Source organism: Elgaria multicarinata, chromosome 5, assembly GCF_023053635.1.
Source record: "Elgaria multicarinata webbii isolate HBS135686 ecotype San Diego chromosome 5, rElgMul1.1.pri, whole genome shotgun sequence".
NCBI classification, from domain to species: domain Eukaryota; kingdom Metazoa; phylum Chordata; class Lepidosauria; order Squamata; family Anguidae; genus Elgaria; species Elgaria multicarinata.
Window position 1 is genome coordinate 49,442,001 of NC_086175.1, and position 19,145 is coordinate 49,461,145.

The window sequence follows — 19,145 nt, forward strand, 5'->3', positions numbered from 1 at the left end:
TATTAGAACACATATAAAAAACTTAATTTCTTAGGGGAGACACCACCAATTGCACTCCTGCAGTTTTGCTCAAATTTCAACTTTCCTTGAGCCCTGATAAGAGGATGAGGTAAGGACAACTCCCACCCAGCAGATGTCCAGGAGCCACGTACATAATATTTCCCAAGACATCACCCATTTTGATAGGAAAGGGGGGGGGGACTCCAGGACTCGTAATTACTATGCCACATACCTCCCATACCAAATTCGTACCTAAGGAGGAGAAACTGATGCTCATTAGTAGTCATTGTTAGACCATTTCCTGTTATTATTTATTACATTTATATACTGCCCCATAGCCGAAGCTCTGGAGGACATATGGAGGACGTTGCTTCCTAGTCCTGAAGATATATTTCCCCAGTTTATTACAGTTGCTGTGTGTGTGTGTGTGTGTGTGTGTGTGTGAGAGAGAGAGAGAGAGAGAGAGAGAGAGAGAGAGAGAGAGTGAATGTATACATAGTTTTGTATAATTTTGTATAATTTTGAACTTGTGCCTGTTTTCAGATTCAGAAGACAGTGTAGCAGTATTATTACTTACACAATCTAACAACTACTTTATGACCATATTTTTAATAAGTTCAAACCTGGGAATGTGTATCTGATGGTTAGCCATCTGTCTGATAAATCAGGCTCACAGAATAGGACTAAAGAAATACTGGATTCTTTGTAGGGATGTTATTGACTAAAAAGTCTGGTTTTTATTTAAATTCATGAATTGCAGTGTTTATACAGATGATCTGGACATGTTGAAAAGACTCAACCATGTAGCTGGTGTCATGCTTAAATTGTGCAGCCAGAAATTGGGAAGGTATCACACCGGCATGGTAGACATGCTCCCCAGCCTCCAAGCTTTTCTAGCTCCTTGTTTGTAAAGGTCCAAAGGCCCTGCAGGAAAAAAGAGGTGGCAATCCTTAAAGGGCAAGCATTTTAAAGGGCTGACATTTTTTTTTTCCTGGCAGTGCTTGGTTCTGCTACACAGCTGTTAATACAGGCAATAGCAGGCACAGTGTAGTTTAAATGGCAGTTCGATGTTGGGGATATGGTTTATTGATCATCTGATTCTCTGAGTATGATCATTCTTTACTATGAGATCATCAGAGAGAGAGAGAGAGAAGGTCAATGCAGACAGCATTTGATTGCACAAAACAAAGGATGTGTTCTTTTGGGGGAGGAGCTGCACTCAGAGGTCGAACACATGCTTTGCATGCAGAAGATCCAAGATTCAATCCCTGGTTCTCCAGGGGTGCATCTTGATGTCAACACATTGGCACTGCAAGGCCTCAAGCTCCCTCATCGGCGCTCCTTCCCATTATGTTCACGGGAAGGAGCACAAGTGTGGGATTTGGGGATGGAGCTGCCACCACACCCATCCACCTGAGCCCATTTGCATCATTGCATGAGCACCAGGACATGTCCACTAGCCCCCAACTTTTCAAAGAATTTGGGGGGTTGTTTATGCACATCTCCAGTGTGATGCCCTTCTGCCATGCCGGAGAGGCTGAAGGTGTGTCCCCCAAGTTGTTGATTTAAAATCTAATTTTTCCTTCATTTTAAAATGTTCATGTGCTTCTTTGGCATTGCATCCTTCTGTCATGCCAGAGAAGCACAGAAGCGGCCCCCTGTCCTGGCACACCAGCACCTTGCTACAGTACTTTAATCTACCCGCACCCCAACCCTCCTGGGTCTTCCTCCTGGGTCTGCTGCCGTCTCAATTGCCCAATTTGTGTGCCATGTTTAGTGCCAGCAACAGCACCCAGAGCAGGGAGGGGTCCTTGGAACCCCTTCTTCCCCCCCCCCAGGAGCCTAACACCACTGGGGAGGGAGATGATGGCCAAGGTGGCTCTTTCAGCTGATGATGAGTATTTCATACCTTTTATTTCATTTGACATTTTAACTGGACATTTCTATTGCTATTAAAAAGATACATTATGTAATGCCATAGACAGAGCCTGTCCCCTCCCTTGTCCAGCGAAAGGCGACCAATCAGGGGCTGGGGCATGCCTCCGCCACAGCTCCAGAGCAAGGTGACAGATGGCAGATGCTGTCGTCGCCTCGCTTCAAATTTAAAAAGTCGGGGTAAGTGCCTGACTTTTTTAAAGCGGAGCTTCAGGGGTTTGCCCCAGATGGCTTTGCGATGGCAGATGACCTGCTGTCACTGCAGATCCACCCCAGGGCAAAACCCTCATCAAGACAGACCTGAGGTAAGGCTGGGAAAAATTCTTGCCTGAAAGTCTGGGGAGCAACTACCAGTCAGTGTCACCAATATTGGACGAGATGGACCAATGGTCTGACTTGGTGTGAGGCAGCTTCCTATGTTCCTATTTTACAATTCAGGAAAGAAAAGCCATTCAGAACAACAACAACAATAACAACAACCTAAAAATTCATCAGTATTACTTATCTCAAGGCCATGCCTTATATGTATTTGGATAACTATCAAAGTATTTTAAAAAGAAAGCAAAGTCTTCATAAAAAATATAAATACAAAAGGACTTTTACCCCCACCCCCAAATATCTAAATTTTTATCTTTTATTTTATTTTAGAATTTACTCTCATCTATTTATAAAGAAAAGAGTAACAACATGGAAGCCACTCTAAGATTTGCTCACATGAGTTGGATCATTGTGTTATGCTCCATATTACATGTTGCTTTTTTGCATGAAGTGGGTACGTATGTATTTCCAAGATTGTTTACACTACAATATGATTCATGTGTTTACATATACTGAATGAAATTGGGACTAGTACTAATCCTTTTACACCCGTGGCACCATGAAAACATGGTGGCTTAGTGTGGAAACACTGGCACTGCACCACAGTTGTAATGGTATTGTGTTATGCTGGAGCATAGCAGCTATATTAGTATCAAATTGCCAGTGCGAGGGAAAGAAATGGATGGAATCAGGATTTTACTGGGGGAAGAGAGGGTCTTAAAGCTTCATCAGATGGGGGGAGCAGTTATGAACAGCATTTAAAACTCAAGTATGATTGCCACCACTAGCTACATCCTGATTTCTGATGGAGTTCTATAGTTATTTTTTTCACAGATAATTGGTCAAGAAAAGTTGATCAGAATGAATGAAGTGTAATTTGCTTCTTGGCAGACGTAATTTATGCCTGGGCTCTCCCCTGATGTCTATTTTAGGAGAAGGGCTGAGCTTTGCTACATATGAAGAATGTATAAAAATTTCCCCTTAGCAGATATAGAGCACATTTAACTTCTTGATATGTAAGCATTATACATCATGGATTGGGGGAAGGTTTCCAATCCAAAGAGTGCTGTTCCCAGACAGATTTGAATACCAACATCTCTTTTTCTACAAATTAAGCACTGTTTATTGGAAAAATATTGAAACTGAGAGAAATTATTTGAAAGGACAGACTCTGTAGATCACACTAAGAACGTCATCAGACAAGTGTTTTATCACATGCTCGTTACTGGCCACTCATTGTTTTTCGCGGGTTCTTTTGATGATGACATCTGCTTGCCGCATATCTCTGACCCCTTTTGGTCTTTTTTCCGTGACAAAATAGACCCTGGTAAATCAGATTATTTTTTAAGCAAAACTTACAGCCTTTTCCTGCTGTGTGCAGGAAAAGCAGTGCTATAAAAACACCCACTGAATGGGCCATGTGGTCATTGCTGCTTCCTCTTTCTTTCCTCATGTAAAGAAAGTGGAAGCTCTTCGTCACTATTGTGGGACAGCAGCAGGAGGCCAAAGGTACGGTACGAAAATACAAATTTTGCCCCACTGCCATCTGATGACACTATAAAACACTTCCTGGATTTGATGTCCTTATTATACTTTAATGCCTCTTCCACCTTGCCTCAAAAGAAATCTTAACTTTGGGCATCCAAGATTTGAAAGTATGGTCGTACAGACTATTGAAAGATGACCTCATGTACAATCAGGGCTGGCGCTACAATTAGGCCAACTAGGCAGCCGCCCAGGGAGCATACCTCAGAGGGGCGCAGTACTGACCTTTAAAGGTCACAGTTTTATACAAATTAGCTGTTTTAAGAAAAAAACATAATAAAAGGAAAATATAATAGTTCAGAAACTCTTCTTGAACAGCTGAATCAAAGTTGGCAATTTTTTTGGGGGGGGCAAGTAGTTCGCCTTGCCTAGGGTGCAAAATAGTCGGACACCAGCTCTGGGTACAATTTGAAGCAAGATCTTTTAAAAAAGGTCATTGTTTCTGAAGCGTTCTGGGAGGTTTTAGTCCACCCCGGTAAACTTTTATTGATACCCCTATACGATCTAAGCACTTCATTACATAAATGCTAATTATGATCATACTTGACTTTTATTTCTTTCCAGGCATCAATGGAACAAACATTGAACATTTCTCCTGTGTGGTTTTCTCATACACTTTTAAGGGTCCTTCTATGAATTGCACTTGGGAAGTTGGCAGTAAGGCTCCACCAGATACCCAGTATTTTCTATACTTTCAATACTACAAGTCAAGATCTTCACAAGAGTAAATATTTCATTTGTTGAATTGAGGAAAAAATGGTTTTAAAGATGCTGTTGATTGGTTTTTAAATGACACTTTGCCCTACACAGGAAAGAAGAGAAAGTGTGTCCATATTACATAAGTAATGAACATAGAACACATATTGGGTGTTATTTTCCAAACGTGACTGTCAATCAATACAGCGTTCACTTCAGACTGAATGGGTCAAGCACAGATTCAGTAATTCAGCCTTTTACTTCCAAACTCCAACTGTATCAACATGGTAAGGAAGAGAGGGTGGAGCTTTTTACACTTTTTTAAAAAACTTTTACTGCTAGTCATAATAGAAATCTTGAGATAAATTATGGATAATGTAGTCAAGTATGGACCACTGTTGAAGCCTTTCTCCAGTAAGTCACAAATTGCCCCCACCCTGGAATTTTCCAGGCCACATCTATGGATTTTCAGCGTGTGTTTTTTAGCCCAGGGGATGGGTAACATTTGGCCTTCTAGATGTTGTTAGGCTACAACTCCCAGCACCCCTCACCTTTCACTATTCTGGCTAGGTCTAATGGGAGTTGCAGTCCAACAACATCCAGAGGGCCACAAGTTCCCCACCACTACGTTAGCCCTTTTACTTGTGGGGATATAAAGCATGCAGACAGCGTTCTACCTAGTTTTTCACTAAGTAGTAAACCTACGTCAACCCCGCCCCCCAGTATTGTGCAGGAGTGTAAATGCATTGAGATAAATGACAAGTATTTATTTTTGAATATTAATAAAATTGTCTTCGATTATATTAAAATTTAAAACAATTAAATAACTCCAAAACTATTTTGGCTACCTGTACCTGGGAGCTGAATGTCCTGCATCAGTTCAGCCCTCCACACCCCCATCTAGCCTCAGGACTCCTCACCACATTTCTAGCTATAAGCCTGTTCACACACACCCAGCAATGTAGATGATTCTCTAGTGTTTGGTGCAAAGTGTGAGGAAGGAAAGGCTCCACTCAAATGTCTGTGAAATTTCACAGAGTACAATATTGGTAATTTCATTTCAGAAAGGCTTGACCCACCACATAATATCACTGTGAATTGCCCTGAACCCCCCTTGGACTGTATAGTAGAATGGAAACCCCCTCCCAGCAGCCGTAAAGTTCACCCTCATTGCTTTAGGTACGAAATACAGGTAAGAGGTAACGCTCTTTTTGTTTGTTGAGAAGCCTTTGATTGCTTTTGATAGCCCTCATATGAAGTTTTGATAGAGGAAAAAACGAATCTTGTGGCAGCTTAAAAACTAACTTTTTTTTTTTTTTTTTTTTTTTGGCTGAAGTTTTCATGGACAACAGTCCACTTGAAGTTTTCGGTTCTTTTCTGCGATAGATTCCCCTGGAAGATGTAGAGATCAAATCCATAGCAAACAAACAAACAAACCTCAAAACTAAGAAAAATATTTTCAATTATGAAATGTGGCCAGATTTTCGTGTGTGTGTGTGTTTGTGTTTGTGTTTGTACACCCACACCAACACAGTCTTCCCTTGGGGAATAATAAAAGCTTCCACCCCAAAAATGGCTGGTGGGGGAACCCACCCCCTAGTAAGGATCATATTGCCCATAGAACTTTGAAGAAGGGTTGTCTTTTCTTCCCACACCAGCTGTATTGGAGTGTGCAAGCCTTTAGGTTTCTCCATGAAAATCCATAGTGATGTCACTGAGATGAAGGAATGACAAGAAGGTCAAAGAAGAGAGAGGAGAGGAGGAATAAGAAGAGAAAAGAGGTCAACTAGAGTTACTGTGAGACTGGCAAAGTACACAAAAGAAGCAAGATTCAGCAAGCCAGATGAGCTAGGAGAAAGGGAACTGACTGGCTCAGGATAAGAGTTCATCCAGCAAAATGTCCAAGGCAAATCCTGATTTATTTATTTATTTATTTATTTATTTATTTATTTATTTATTTATTTCGTTTCTATACCGCCCAATAGCCGGAGCTCTCTGGGTGGTTTATAAACCTGGGAACTACAGACCAGTCAGTCTGACATCCATCCATGGGAAAATTCTGGAGCAGATTATAAAGAAGTCAATCCGTAAACACCTTGAAATCAATGCAATGATTACTAGAAGCCAACATGGATTTGTCAGAAACAAATCCTGTCAGACTAATTTGATCTCATTTTTTGATAGGATAACCTCCCTTGTGGACTGTGGGAATGCTGTGGACATCATATATCTTGACTTCAGCAAAGCTTTTCACAAAGTGCCCCATGATATTCTGATTAACAAACTAGCTAAAAGTGGGCTAGATGGAACAACTATTAGGTGGATTCACAGTTGGCTACAGAATCGGACTCAAAGAGTACTTATCAATGGAACCTTCTCAAACTGGGGAGAGGCAACGAGTGGGGTACTGCAGGGCTCAGTCCTGGGCCCAGTGCTCTTCAACATTTTTATTAATGATTTGGATGAGGAGGTGCAGGGAACGCTTATCAAATCTGCAGATGACACAAAATTGGGTGGGATAGCTAATACCCTGGAAGACAGAAACAAACTTCAAAGTGATCTTGATAGGCTGGAGTGCTGGGCTGAACACAATAGACTGAAATTTAATAGGGATAAATGCCAAGTTCTAAATTTAGGAAATAGTAACCAAATGCACAGTTACGAGATGGGAGATATTTGGCTCAGCAATACTACAAAGGAGAAGGATCTTGGAATTGTTGTAGATCGCAAGCTGAATATGAGCCAACAGTGCGATATGGCTGCAAGAAAGGCAGATGCTATTTTGGGCTGCATTAATAGAAGTATAGCTTCCAAATCACGTGAGGTACTGGTTCCTCTCTATTCGGCCCTGGTTAGGCCTCATCTAGAGTATTGCATCCAGTTCTGGGCTCCACAATTCAAGAAGGACGCAGACAAGCTGAAGCGTGTTCAGAGGAGGGCAACCAGGAAACAAAGCCTATGAAGAGAGACTGAAAGAACTGGGCATGTTGAGCCTGGAGAAGAGAAGATTGAGGGGAGACATGATAGCACTCTTCAAATACTTAAAAGGTTGTCACACAGAGGAGGGCCAGGATCTCTTCTCCATCTTCCCAGAGTGCAGGACATGAAATAATGGGCTCAAGTTAAAGGAAGCCAGATTCCAGCTGGACATCAAGAAAAATTTCCTGACTGTTAGAGCAGTACGACAATGGAATCAGTTACCTAGGGAGGTTGTGGGCTCTCCCACACTAGAGGCATTCAAGAGGCAGCTGGACAACCATCTGTCAGGGATGCTTTAGGGTGGATTCCTGCATTGAGCAGGGGGTTGGACTCAATGGCCTTGTAGGCCCCTTCCAACTCTGCTATTCTATGATTCTATGAATGTTATGGAATCATATGAAAATCTATCCACAAGGAAGTCAGACTTACTATTCGCATCTTATTTATTGTTGCTGGCAAATGTTGCCTTCCTTGAACATTAAAGTATACAATGAATTTATGAAGTCAAGCAATTTGAGAAAGTAAAGAGAATATTATATATACGAGTACTAATTAAAATCTAACTTTTTTTGTTTCTTAGGATGTGAAAAATAATACAACTTTCGCTGTAAGTATTGTTACCTTATGTCAACATAGAATGTGTGCACTGAATTTAAATAGGCTGTATAGCATTGTTTGTTCAAAAGTGATTTGAATGGAGGAGGAAATGTTTTTGTTTTTTAGCATAAAATCACAAACATCACTGGGGATGTAATTATTGTTACCATATATCAACACAAAGTAATGAATTTAAGTAGAGTATCTATTATTAAGTATTTGGCTCAGCAACACTATTTCTTTGTTTATGTATCCTTTCATGATATTCATATGCTGCCTTATAACCAGAGTTCTCAAGCTGGGTTGCAATAAAAATATTAAAACACATTCAAAACTATTTTTTTAAAAAACATACAAATACATCATAAAAACATTACGTGGCAGAGAATTAATAAAACCAATGCAGAAAGATTCTCTAGCAGCATGAACAGACCTTGCCAACTTTCATTTCCTAAACACTTCACAACCTGTATAAAAGCCTTTAAAGAAGTTTTAGAAGGCCTGAGAGAATTAAAAAAACAAAAACTTTACCTGGTGGCCAAAAGTCTACATAGTGGGCAACAGGCAAGCCATTGACCTGGTTCAGACAACACGCTAAACCATGCTGCTTAACCATAAAATTCCATTAACCAAGTTGTGGTTAAGCAGCATGGTTTAGTGTGTTGTCTGAACCAGGCCATTGTGGAGAAGGCATTCCACAGTCAGGATGCTACCCCTGAGGAGTCCCTCTACCTAGGTCCCACCAGCCACACTTCAGTAGGCAGAGTTGACTAGCCTCTAAAGGTTTCTTCAGCATCTGGGTAGGTATACATGGGAGCAGGCCATCTTTCAAGTAATCAGGCCCAAAACCATTAAGTTCACACAAGTGACTGGAAAGAGCAGGAAATGGGAACATGCAAAACAGAAATTTTAAGTCCCACTACTAAACAGAAACAAAGAGCTGCAGCATCCAATCCCAATAGAAGTACAGACAGAAGTCTTAAAGTAGAGGTGGATGGGAAACTATTCAGGCCCCAGATAGTTAAAAAAAAAAAAGAGGAGGTGGGAAGATGAATTCAACCAGCCAAACTGTTAGAAGTATTTTGAAATTACCATGCCCCACCCCTGGAGAACTTGGGGGTGCCAGAAAGATGAGGCTGCAGACATACTCACTGCTATTTGAATGGTTGTGTATTCTCAAGGGAATAGTAAAGGAACCACAGGGCTCCTTCCTATTACCGCTAATGAAGGCACATTACTGTTTTTCATGAGTTTCTGTAGCTTATCTCAAGAAAAGTATGGGTGCATTGAAGGTAATTTGTAAGAATCTCAATTTGAGATATTGCACAACATCACTACCAAACACATCAAATATGGCATTAGTTAAGCTTATAATTTCTTGACTTTGTGGAACTTGAGCCAACATGAAATAGCCTTAACTCTGGTCTTAAACTGGCAGGTTTGGTGTGTGTGTGTGTGTGTGTGTGTGTGTGTGTGTGTGTGTGTGTGTGTGTGTGTTTTGTCATTGAATTGTCAGGTTGGAGGGTCCCAGAGAAGGATCACTGAAGACAATCTTAGGATCTGGGCAGCTATATATGGGAGCAGGAAGTCCTTCAGTTAAGCGTCCCAAGCTGTTTAGGGCTTTGAATGCTAACACCAGTGCTTTGAGTCAGGCCCAGAAATGGACTGGGAACCCATGCAGATAGAAAAGTACTTGCATAATATGATCATATTGGCCAGTCCCTGTAACCTATCTCGCTGTCCTATTTTGGATAGGGATAGGCGAACTCACCATAGTCCAGGGCATGTGCCGCTTGCCTCTCTGCCCCTTACGCCCCTGCCCTTTTATTTATAGCCACCTCTGAAATTTCTAGAGGAGCCTGGCTGTTCTGTTTTGCTCACCCCACCACAGTATCACTTTTACTTTTTCCACAGTAGAGAAAAGCAGCCATTCACTCATATGTGAGGCAATAAAGAAGTTTGCCATTGGGCGGGTGACAAAGCCTGCTATTATTATGCCAATTGTCTGGGAGGGGAGGTGGATTTTGATTCTTCCAAGCTTTGATCCCAATTAGGAACTGAGCTATCTCATCTACATAGCTCTTTCTTGGCTATGGATTGTATTCCTTCGTCATGCAGTATAACATGCAGTAAAGGAAAGGATAACTAAACCAAAAAAGACAAATATGACAAAACATGCATGCTAGTGATTCAACGTAAATTGCAATTTCACCTACAAAGAAAGGTACATTCATCTAAGAAGAAATAAAGCATATAAATATTCTGCTTTTAGATACTTGAAGGCATCTCGTCCAAAAAGTTCTCTCATGGCAAAAAATACATCTTGAGGTTCCGTACAGGTGGACAACATTGTGCCATTACAACAGAGTTTGGTGAATGGAGTGAACGAATTGAGTTTGGTAAAATAATTAGTATTTTCTCCTCTTGACCCCAAAATAGCAAGTTGGAAGGGAAATGAAGCCACCCAAATAAGAGAGTACATATTCAAGGGACTACAAAAGTAGTTTCTCTTCCCGCCTCCTGAAGCTCACCACATTTTCCCCCAGAAGCATGATATGAACTATTGTAAAAGGTAAAGCTGTACTGAAATGGCCCTCAAATGTTGCCTCCTCTCACATTTGTGGGTCTGAATTTGGAAGCCATTTATTTGATATTCAGACGTGTGCACCAAAATTCACTCTTTACCGTTAATAATGGTGATGAGGGAGGCTTCATCTGATTTTTTTAGGATTGGACCAAACTTCCAGTCCAGACAAAGTTTACCACATACAGGGTGGTTAAAGATGCGGGGGTGACAGGGAAAAAACCTGAAGATCATGAGGTGGCAGACAGTTATATGGGGGTGAAAGTCAATGGGATACGGGAGTCCAGTACTTATAAATTGAATTTCAAACTGGTATGGGGTTCTTCCTTCTTTTTACACTTTGAAAGGTTAAGTTGTGGGTTTGGTGAGCTCCCAGCAGCACTCCTGTCATGCAATAATCACCCTGGGAAGATGTGTGATAATGATGGTGTCTTCCAAGGGAACAAAAAGATGGGTGGCCCCATGAGGAGATGCTATGTCATCATGAAGTGTCTTCCCAAGCAGCCCAATTTTCAAACCATATGACAGCTGCAGTGTGTAAGCCTATGCGGCAGGGTCTTGCTATTTACTGTTTTACTCTGTACAGCACCATGTACATTGATGGTACTATATAAATAAATAAATAAATAATAATAATAATAATAAGTTTGGCTTTTTAAAGTAAAAAGGAAAAGGTATTGGGGGAAGCCCTTGGACCACCTCAGAATTCAATCTGTAGCTACTACTTACTAGGGGTGTGCAGAGTGGGTCTTTTCCTACTCGAAATTTGAGCCAGAGCTCCATTGAGGCGATTCTCTGCCCTGATTTCAAAGCAGCTCCCCTTATTTATTTATTTATTTATGTATTGTATTTTTATACCACCCAGTAGCCGAAGCTCTCTGGGCAGTTTACAAAAATTAAAACCACAAAAAACGTTCAAAACATAAAACAACCAGTATAAAAGCATAATATAAAATACAATATAAAAAAATACAATTTAAAAAAATACTACTACGCCCGTTGGATTTCCCGTCAGAGAACCACCTGTTTTCAGATGACCACTCTAGTCAATGGAAATTAATCAAATGCTTACAGCTCCGTCATTTTTAAAGATAAGGTGATGACACTTGGCACAGTGATAGCTGTTAAGGAGGGCTTTAGGCATGCCAAGTTTGTAGCAGATCTACTCATATCTTGATTTTTTAGGAATTTTTACAACAACAGCAGCAACAACAACAATATAATTCCCCCCTCAAACAATTATCCCCCTTAAACATACAGACGTTAATCCTCCGCTGTGCATTTATGGAGGGAGCTTTTATCCTTTACTTTGCTGATGCAAAGCTCCGCTGCTGGTGGTGGAAGTTTCTACTCCAGCATTCCCCAATCTGGTGCCCTTACAGATCTACTGGATGGAAGCCCAGCCAGCCAACAGGAGTAACAGTTTAACTGAAATAAAGAGCCTCCCTGTGCCTGACTCAGGAGAAGCTTTCTCACTCACGATGCCAGCCAGCCCAGCAACACTTTAATACTGTGGAAATGTGGATGATTGACTTCTATGAGTCCGACCAGAAACGCACTCTTTCTTCCCCACCCCCACAGCCAGAATCAGCAGCCAGTTAGTGTTTCCCACTCCCCCGAACACTGCGATTGGAGGAGAATATGGTCATGGACAGCGCTCTGGCAATTTCTAATTGGCTAGCCACAGATGTCAACATCAAAGCTACCCCTCACCCCACTCACCGTCTTCCAAATATGAAGATATTCAATTGACACAACACACACACAGAGCACTGATGCCTGAAAAACAGTCGGATAATTTCGGAGACTTTAGAGGCTCCGATTGGGCACGTCTCTACTTTGATATTAATCAATGGGCTTGGAAGTGGTCAATCTCCATTCTGGAAGATCAAATGCTCCACAGATGTTTGCAGTTACCAGATAATTCCAGGGTGGACTGCACACCCCTACTTCTTACAATATTTAAGACAAATTACTCTCCAAATTCTGCCCCTCTTCATTAGAAGGAAAAGTCCAAATAGGGGGACCTTCAAACAGGCCTCTGAAGGAAGCAGCAGCAAAATAGCTCTGTTCTTAGTAGCCCAGCTTCCATTTTCTTAAGTCGGAAGTAACCCAGGTGCAGAAGCTTCTCAGGGTATTTTGTGTGTGTGTTGAGGGAGCAAGGGAGGGGAAATATAGCAGACACCAATTGGGCAGCCAAGTTTTCTCTCTCAAATGCCCCAGAAAAGTATTGTCTGGAGGAGGCAAAATAAATAAATAAAAATAAACAAATATAGAAGAAGTGTCCCACTGACTAAAGCTGAGGCTCCCTCAACAAATTTTGGTGCACCCTCCCAAGAAAACCCAGAAGTTGGTTTTCCCACGAGTAATCCAGCAGTGCAGAGAGCCGGAACCCCTCTGAAAATCGGGGTGGGGAATCGCCTCATCAGAGTGCTGCTCTGAATTTCAGGGAGGCGAAGACCCGCTCTGCACACCCCTAATAATCACAGTCTTTCAAGACATGAATAGACTGCAAGTATAGAGAGAGTAAATGATTAACAGCTTCACAACTTATGTTCTGAATGAATCATTGGACAGAGCTGAATTGTTGAAGTTGGCATTCCCAGACTAGGGTATACCGAGAGAACAACCTCAGAAATTGGTTTATTCTCTAGCTTTACAGAATCCATATTTGGCAACTTGCAACAGGTTTAGCATTTATTTGCATGGGATGCATTCATGATCATTCTGATGACATAGACAGCCACATAGCAGCAATACCATGCCAGGTTTGAGGGGCCTCCCCAAAGTGGTCCCCGGAAAACTTGCTGTGGGGGGCAGAAGCAGCAAGGAAAGGCCACTGTAATAACCCAGGCAAGTGCTTCTTTTCAGTGCTGGGCCCTTAAAGGGGTAAAAAAGTTACACCAGGTGTATGAGTGCTGCCCCCAATAAGCTTATCGGAGGGGCCACCAAGCAGGCACATGGGAAGAGTAGCTGGTTACATGCCAGCCACAACTCCCCCCCCCCCCGTTTAAGAGCCTGGCCCTGAGAAGAGAAGCACTGGGCCACAGAGGCTACAGCAGCTTCCATCTTGTTCCCCCAAATGCCTCTGAGCCCCCAAAGTAGTGTTACAGAAAGATGCTAGATTGAGGGCTTAACCCAGAGGCATTTAGGGATCAAGATATGTCTGGCACCCAACCCAGTGCTTCTCCCCTCAGCTGTCCCTTAAATTGTTGTTTTATAAAAGAAAATAAATACGTCAGCATCAGAGCCATGCTGTGTGCTGTGTATTTGCTTCTAATATGCTTGGTACTAATCCCTGTTTATCTTCTTCAGGCACTGACCCCAGTTCATTCCCTACAATACACTTAGTCCTGGTTGTACTTGGAACCATCTCAATCATCGTGCTCCTGTTTTTGATCTGTAAAAGGTAAAAATACAATAGCCTGTTGCATTCACACATGCAGAAACAACAACTAGCATGTTTAATTCATTGCCTTCTGACATTTGACATCCTCTGATATTTGACAACTCAAGTGTTTTCTTTGCTAGGATTTTACACCCATTCTTTACTAGGATTTTACACACAAAGATCAGAAAATCTAATTTAAAGTTGAATGCAAATCAGGTACAGAAAAGGGCATGAGGAACATTGGAAAGTTTACAATGAGTTACTTGGTTTGGAAAAAAGAAGAGTAAGTTCCTCTGAACACCAGTCCCTTAGGAACAACAGGAACAACTACGCTCTCATGTCTGCTTCTGTGCCTCCCATATTCATCTATGGGAAACAGGATGCTTGACTAAATACGCCTTTGGTTCTTGAGAAGATGTTCTCAAAATCAATATTCTCTTATAGAACAGAAAGCTTAATATCCTAGTCCTCACAGTATTTTATTTAGTCATATGTTTCATTTCATTTCATTTCAATATCACCCAATAGCCGAAGTTTGGCCCCAGTAGAAACTTGCAAGGGGAGCTCTCTTGCCCGCAAAAGAGAAGTACTGGTAGGATAGAGTTAGGTGAGGCAGCCCTGATGGATAGGGCAGAGGCTTCATGAGGTCTCCAGAGCACTACTTCATTTTTGCATACTCCAGAATCTGTGAGGACCTCTTTGCTCTCTTGGTCATCCTGACTTAAGAACATAAGAAGAGCTCTGCTGAATCAGACCAAGGATCCATCTAGTCCAGCACTCTGTTTACACAGTGGCCAACCAGCCGTCGGCCAGGGACCAACAAAGCAGGACATGGTTCAACAGCACCCTCCCATCCATGTAAAAGTTAAGGAGAGGAGATCCCTAGGCAAGATATTGGCATTTGCCCTGGTTCAGAGGTTTTCTCAAAATATAGCATCATTATGTAGATAACCCCAAGCTACCAGTTTACTTAATATATTCAAATTCCTCCCAAAACCCAGATTCCAAGATCTGACTTTTGTTTCTTTACTATAAAAATACCTGCATAACGATGCTAAACACAAGGCTTATAGATCCATAGATTCAAATACCTGATATATTCAAGAAGTCTTCTAAAGCAGAGCAGTAACAATTGTTTGTTTCAAGCTTACCAAGATAGTTTACAGGCAACACATTGGGGGTAGCTGATCCAACAGGGTGCCTGCCAATGCTGAGTGTTCAAAGTCTTCTTTATGTAGATCTTTGGAGGTTATAAAACATGTTTACATTGTTTTTACTTTATAAATATATATTCCATTAAGCCACATTCACGTTGGATACATTTCAATTCTTTAAATCATTTGTCTAAATAACATTACTACTTATCAAGATAAATGATTGTAATAAAATACATATAAAAATATTCCATAATGCCTTGACATGTTACAGGTGCACTTGTGACACAGGAATTATTTCTTTGATTACATCCGGTCTTATGAGTATGTATTCTCAAAAGATATCTTTTGTATTTATGATCTGAGAACATCATCCATTACCTAATATGATCGCATTCCTATTGCTATGATACCTTTTTATAATTTAGGTCACTATAAATCTGATATGGGCACTGGCTTCCTAGCACCACAAGTGCAAAACCTGGCACCTATGGTTCGGACTACTTCCTTATCAGTAAAGAGTAACCTTGAGCCAATCATCAATCACAAATGGTTTTGCACTGTTTCCCACCTGGGAAGCTTAAAAAATAAGACAAGTTTAATTACTCTTGAACCAAGAGGTCAACTTGAGTTATATTGATTTTTGGAATTCTATATTTTAACCTAGAATTCTCTTGGATGATTCTAATAACTGAATTTCCTAATTTTACCGGGGGGGGGGGGGGCAAAGTGGTGCAAATATGAAAGAGTTCTGTAATCTGCCACAAAGAGGGATTGCCATCCTTGGGGGGGGGAACAATCGAAGGATAAACAACTTTTCTGGGACACAAACTTTCCTGCCTCCACAGGGGAATAATGGGATGAATTTGCAAGGACACTTGCTAGAGGTTATTTCTTTCTCCTCCATCAGGGGCAAGAGCTGGAACTCAAGGAGAGGGTCTTTTCAGAGGCTACACTTTGGCTTTGGAACCTGGCATCCAATTTGTATTTAAATATATAATTAAATAAATAACAAATGACCAAAGAGGGGTAAACTCTTTACCAACCGCTCCTCTACAGGAAGAATGGGAACTTCTACCTCCCCCAAATGACTATCTATTATTCTGACCCTCTAGTTCTGCTGTCCTGAATGAAAAGGGAAACAACACATAGAAATTAAATATACCCCATTGTAAAAGGTATGCAAATGTTTAGCACTGTGAGCTTGCACTTTTGTGCAGAGGTTTTTACTGAAAGCTTCAGCAAATAGTTCTGCATGTGTGTACATGTATTTAAATAGTGAATGATTTAGTCCATGTCCTATGCATGCTGTTGGGCCTGTGTGGCCTCCCCATGCATGCAGCTCTCCATGTGCAGAAGGGCGGATAATTGAGGCAGGGAGGATTTGGAACAATAGATAATGCTCTGGCTCCTTCACCCTGCAGATCCCACATATGGCAAAAGCTAACTGGTCCGGTTCCACAACCAAAAAGCATTATTTGGCAATGTGAGAAGAACATGGAGGTGAGTTCAAAAATATTTTTAAAGGAAGATTTAAGATAATATAAAGGTGAATGGCTGTCTTTTTCTATTCATAAATTAAATTTAAATTAAATTCTTTATTGCTAAGTAGAAGGTGCCATTAAATAGGATGCTTAGAATTCCCCTGCTTGCCCACTGAATCTTCTCAACAACCCTGTGAGGTAGGGGCTGGCTGCAAACTATTCACTGGCCCAAGGTCACCCCACCAGATGAGCTTCATAGATCTCCCTGGACTTGATCTGACACTCTAACCCACTCTTCCCCAACATGGTGCCCTCCAGATGTTTTGGATTTCAAATCCAAGCATTCCTTCCCCCTTTTTTTGTTGTGAATATTGGCAAAATATTGATAATGTTATTAGGTCCTCGATCCATTGCATTATGGGAGGTGTGGATTTGTCCTTCCAATGTGATAGTATAAGTCTTTTGGCTGTCATAAGGGCTCTGAAGATCCATCTGCACTCACCATGTGTTAACTTGCAAGAAGCCGGTAGATAATTTAGGAGGACATGCACATTGTTCCATTTTATGGATTGGCCATGCTGCCTGGGGCTGACAGCAATAGAGCTAGGTTGAGGAAGATTATTATTATTATTATTATTATTATTTATTTATTTATATAGCACCATCAATGTACATGGTGCTGTACAGAGTAAAACAGTAACCTTAGCCAATCAGCAATCAATTTATTGAAGGCAACCAAATACAGGTTTTAGCCAATTACATAGACAAAAGTTATACACAGAGTATAAAAGTGCATCATATAAAAAAGAATAAATAAAATGTTATAAAATGTTAAAACATACATGCACATACAACTAAAACCTTACATGTTAAAATATTAAAACATACATGTGCATACAACTAACACCTTACATCTCAAGGCATACACTATATGCTACACTGTAAACTGTATGAAACACCTAGGGAAAAATATTTAGAGAAGCTCTTAAGGGTGATTCCTACCCTCAGTGATATGGACAAGGTCAAATATCTACTGTCCAGTACAGACAGGTTTGTAATGTTTAACACAGCCAAATTTGCTGTGAAGGCTGCTCAGCTTAGCCTTAGCCAATGCACCAAACTGGCCCATCCTCCCTGCTTCCTTCGCAAATACCCTTCCTTCTAAAGGAAGTCTGGTCCCAACATTCTTTCTGTTGGACTGACAATATCCCAGTGCTACGTAGAGCTGCTTCAAGCCATTTCTTCTAAAATAAATAGGACTTTCAAATAAATTGTTTTGATTGGGAAATCTTGAAAAACTAAGCACACAGAATACAAATACCGTATTTCTTCGATTGTAAGACGTCATCACTTGTAAGATGGACACTAATTTCAGTACCACTAACAGAAAAAAATCCCTAAGAAACACCCACAATTCTAAGATGCACCCCATTTTTAGAGATGTTTATATGGGGGGGGAAGTGCATCTTAGAATCGAAGAAATAGGGTAGTGCTACACTGAAAATGTATTATACATGGAAAGTTACCGTATAAAGAGAGATCGTTGGATTATGCAGCTTTAATTGCCTATACATTTGGAAAAATAAGGAGAGAAGCTCAGTATAAGCAACATATTGTTCTGGCTTTGCATTGGTCATGTCAAAAGAATTTTGCAGAATAGAACTGGGGCTGGGACAGTTATGAGCCTTAGAATTAACCCAAGAGGATTTTCTCTCTTCCCTCTTCTAGAAAGCATGGGTCAACCAGATACCAACAGCAGAAGAAAAAATAACAGTGGTGGAAGAAATGAGTACAAGCTGCAGAAATGTATGAGATATTTTCCTTGACCACCAAGCTACAAACCTATGAAACTAGAGAAATACCAACATTTTGGGGTGCTTCAAGAAAGACGGTTCATTAGTGCTAGTGTATAGCACTTATGCTCATATAATACTAATTGAAAAAAAATCATTGAAAACTGTCTAGAGAGTGTGTCCTGGGCCCCAACAGTTGTCACTACTGTTATAAACCATTTTAAAGCAGTAGTGTAGACCCTGCCCCTCTCTCATTTGTAGATCCTGCCCCTGCCTCATTTGCACATGCAGTTTTTCAACTGCTGTTCATGTACACCATTCCTTTATGAGTAGGTCTAAGGGTGACTGTCCTCAGCTCCTGTGGTCTAAATCCTTTGACATATGCTGCTTCACTATACCTTTACCTGTCTTCTCCCATGGAAGGGTTCCTGTTGGGCCTTTCCTTCAAGAAGGTTCTCTCCAGGGAGGTAAAAGAGTTTGAGTTCTGATCCTGATAGGGATCTCTCAGTGTGGGTTTTTCTTTCTTTCTTTAGTGTATGTCATCTCTTACCATGGAACACAGGTGCAGCAGAGAACACAACATTTGTAGTCTTATTTGCCTCAGAAAGGGGCCTTTGGGAGATGTTGCCACACAACCTCATTCATATGCACCTGTCAACTTCTGCACGT

The 19,145-nt window shown here is 41.0% G+C and overlaps 1 protein-coding gene across 1 annotated transcript; it reads left to right on the top strand.

Annotated features, from left to right (window-relative positions):
- The first annotated feature begins 60 nt into the window (after positions 1 to 60).
- LOC134399595 (granulocyte-macrophage colony-stimulating factor receptor subunit alpha-like) lies at positions 61 to 18,919 on the top strand. The gene is made up of 9 exons (XM_063127678.1): positions 61 to 109; positions 2,584 to 2,707; positions 4,363 to 4,522; positions 4,609 to 4,781; positions 5,559 to 5,686; positions 10,343 to 10,469; positions 13,970 to 14,063; positions 16,624 to 16,702; positions 18,412 to 18,919. The coding sequence occupies exons 2-9, from the start codon at positions 2,623 to 2,625 to the stop codon at positions 18,493 to 18,495; spliced, it is 930 nt and encodes a 309-aa protein (XP_062983748.1). The 5' UTR covers positions 61 to 109; positions 2,584 to 2,622; the 3' UTR covers positions 18,496 to 18,919.
- The last annotated feature ends 226 nt before the right edge of the window (positions 18,920 to 19,145 follow it).

What these genes read in the sequence shown, in the direction of transcription:
- LOC134399595 (XM_063127678.1), top strand. Translation starts at nt 2,623, where the DNA reads ATGGAAGCCACTCTAAGATTTGCTCACATGAGTTGGATCATTGTGTTA. An exon ending in AAGTCAAGATCTTCACAAGA is followed by an intron (nt 4,523 to 4,608) that starts GTAAATATTTCA and finishes TGCCCTACACAG; the next exon opens with GAAAGAAGAGAAAGTGTGTC. An exon ending in GCTTTAGGTACGAAATACAG is followed by an intron (nt 5,687 to 10,342) that starts GTAAGAGGTAAC and finishes TTCTGCTTTTAG; the next exon opens with ATACTTGAAGGCATCTCGTC.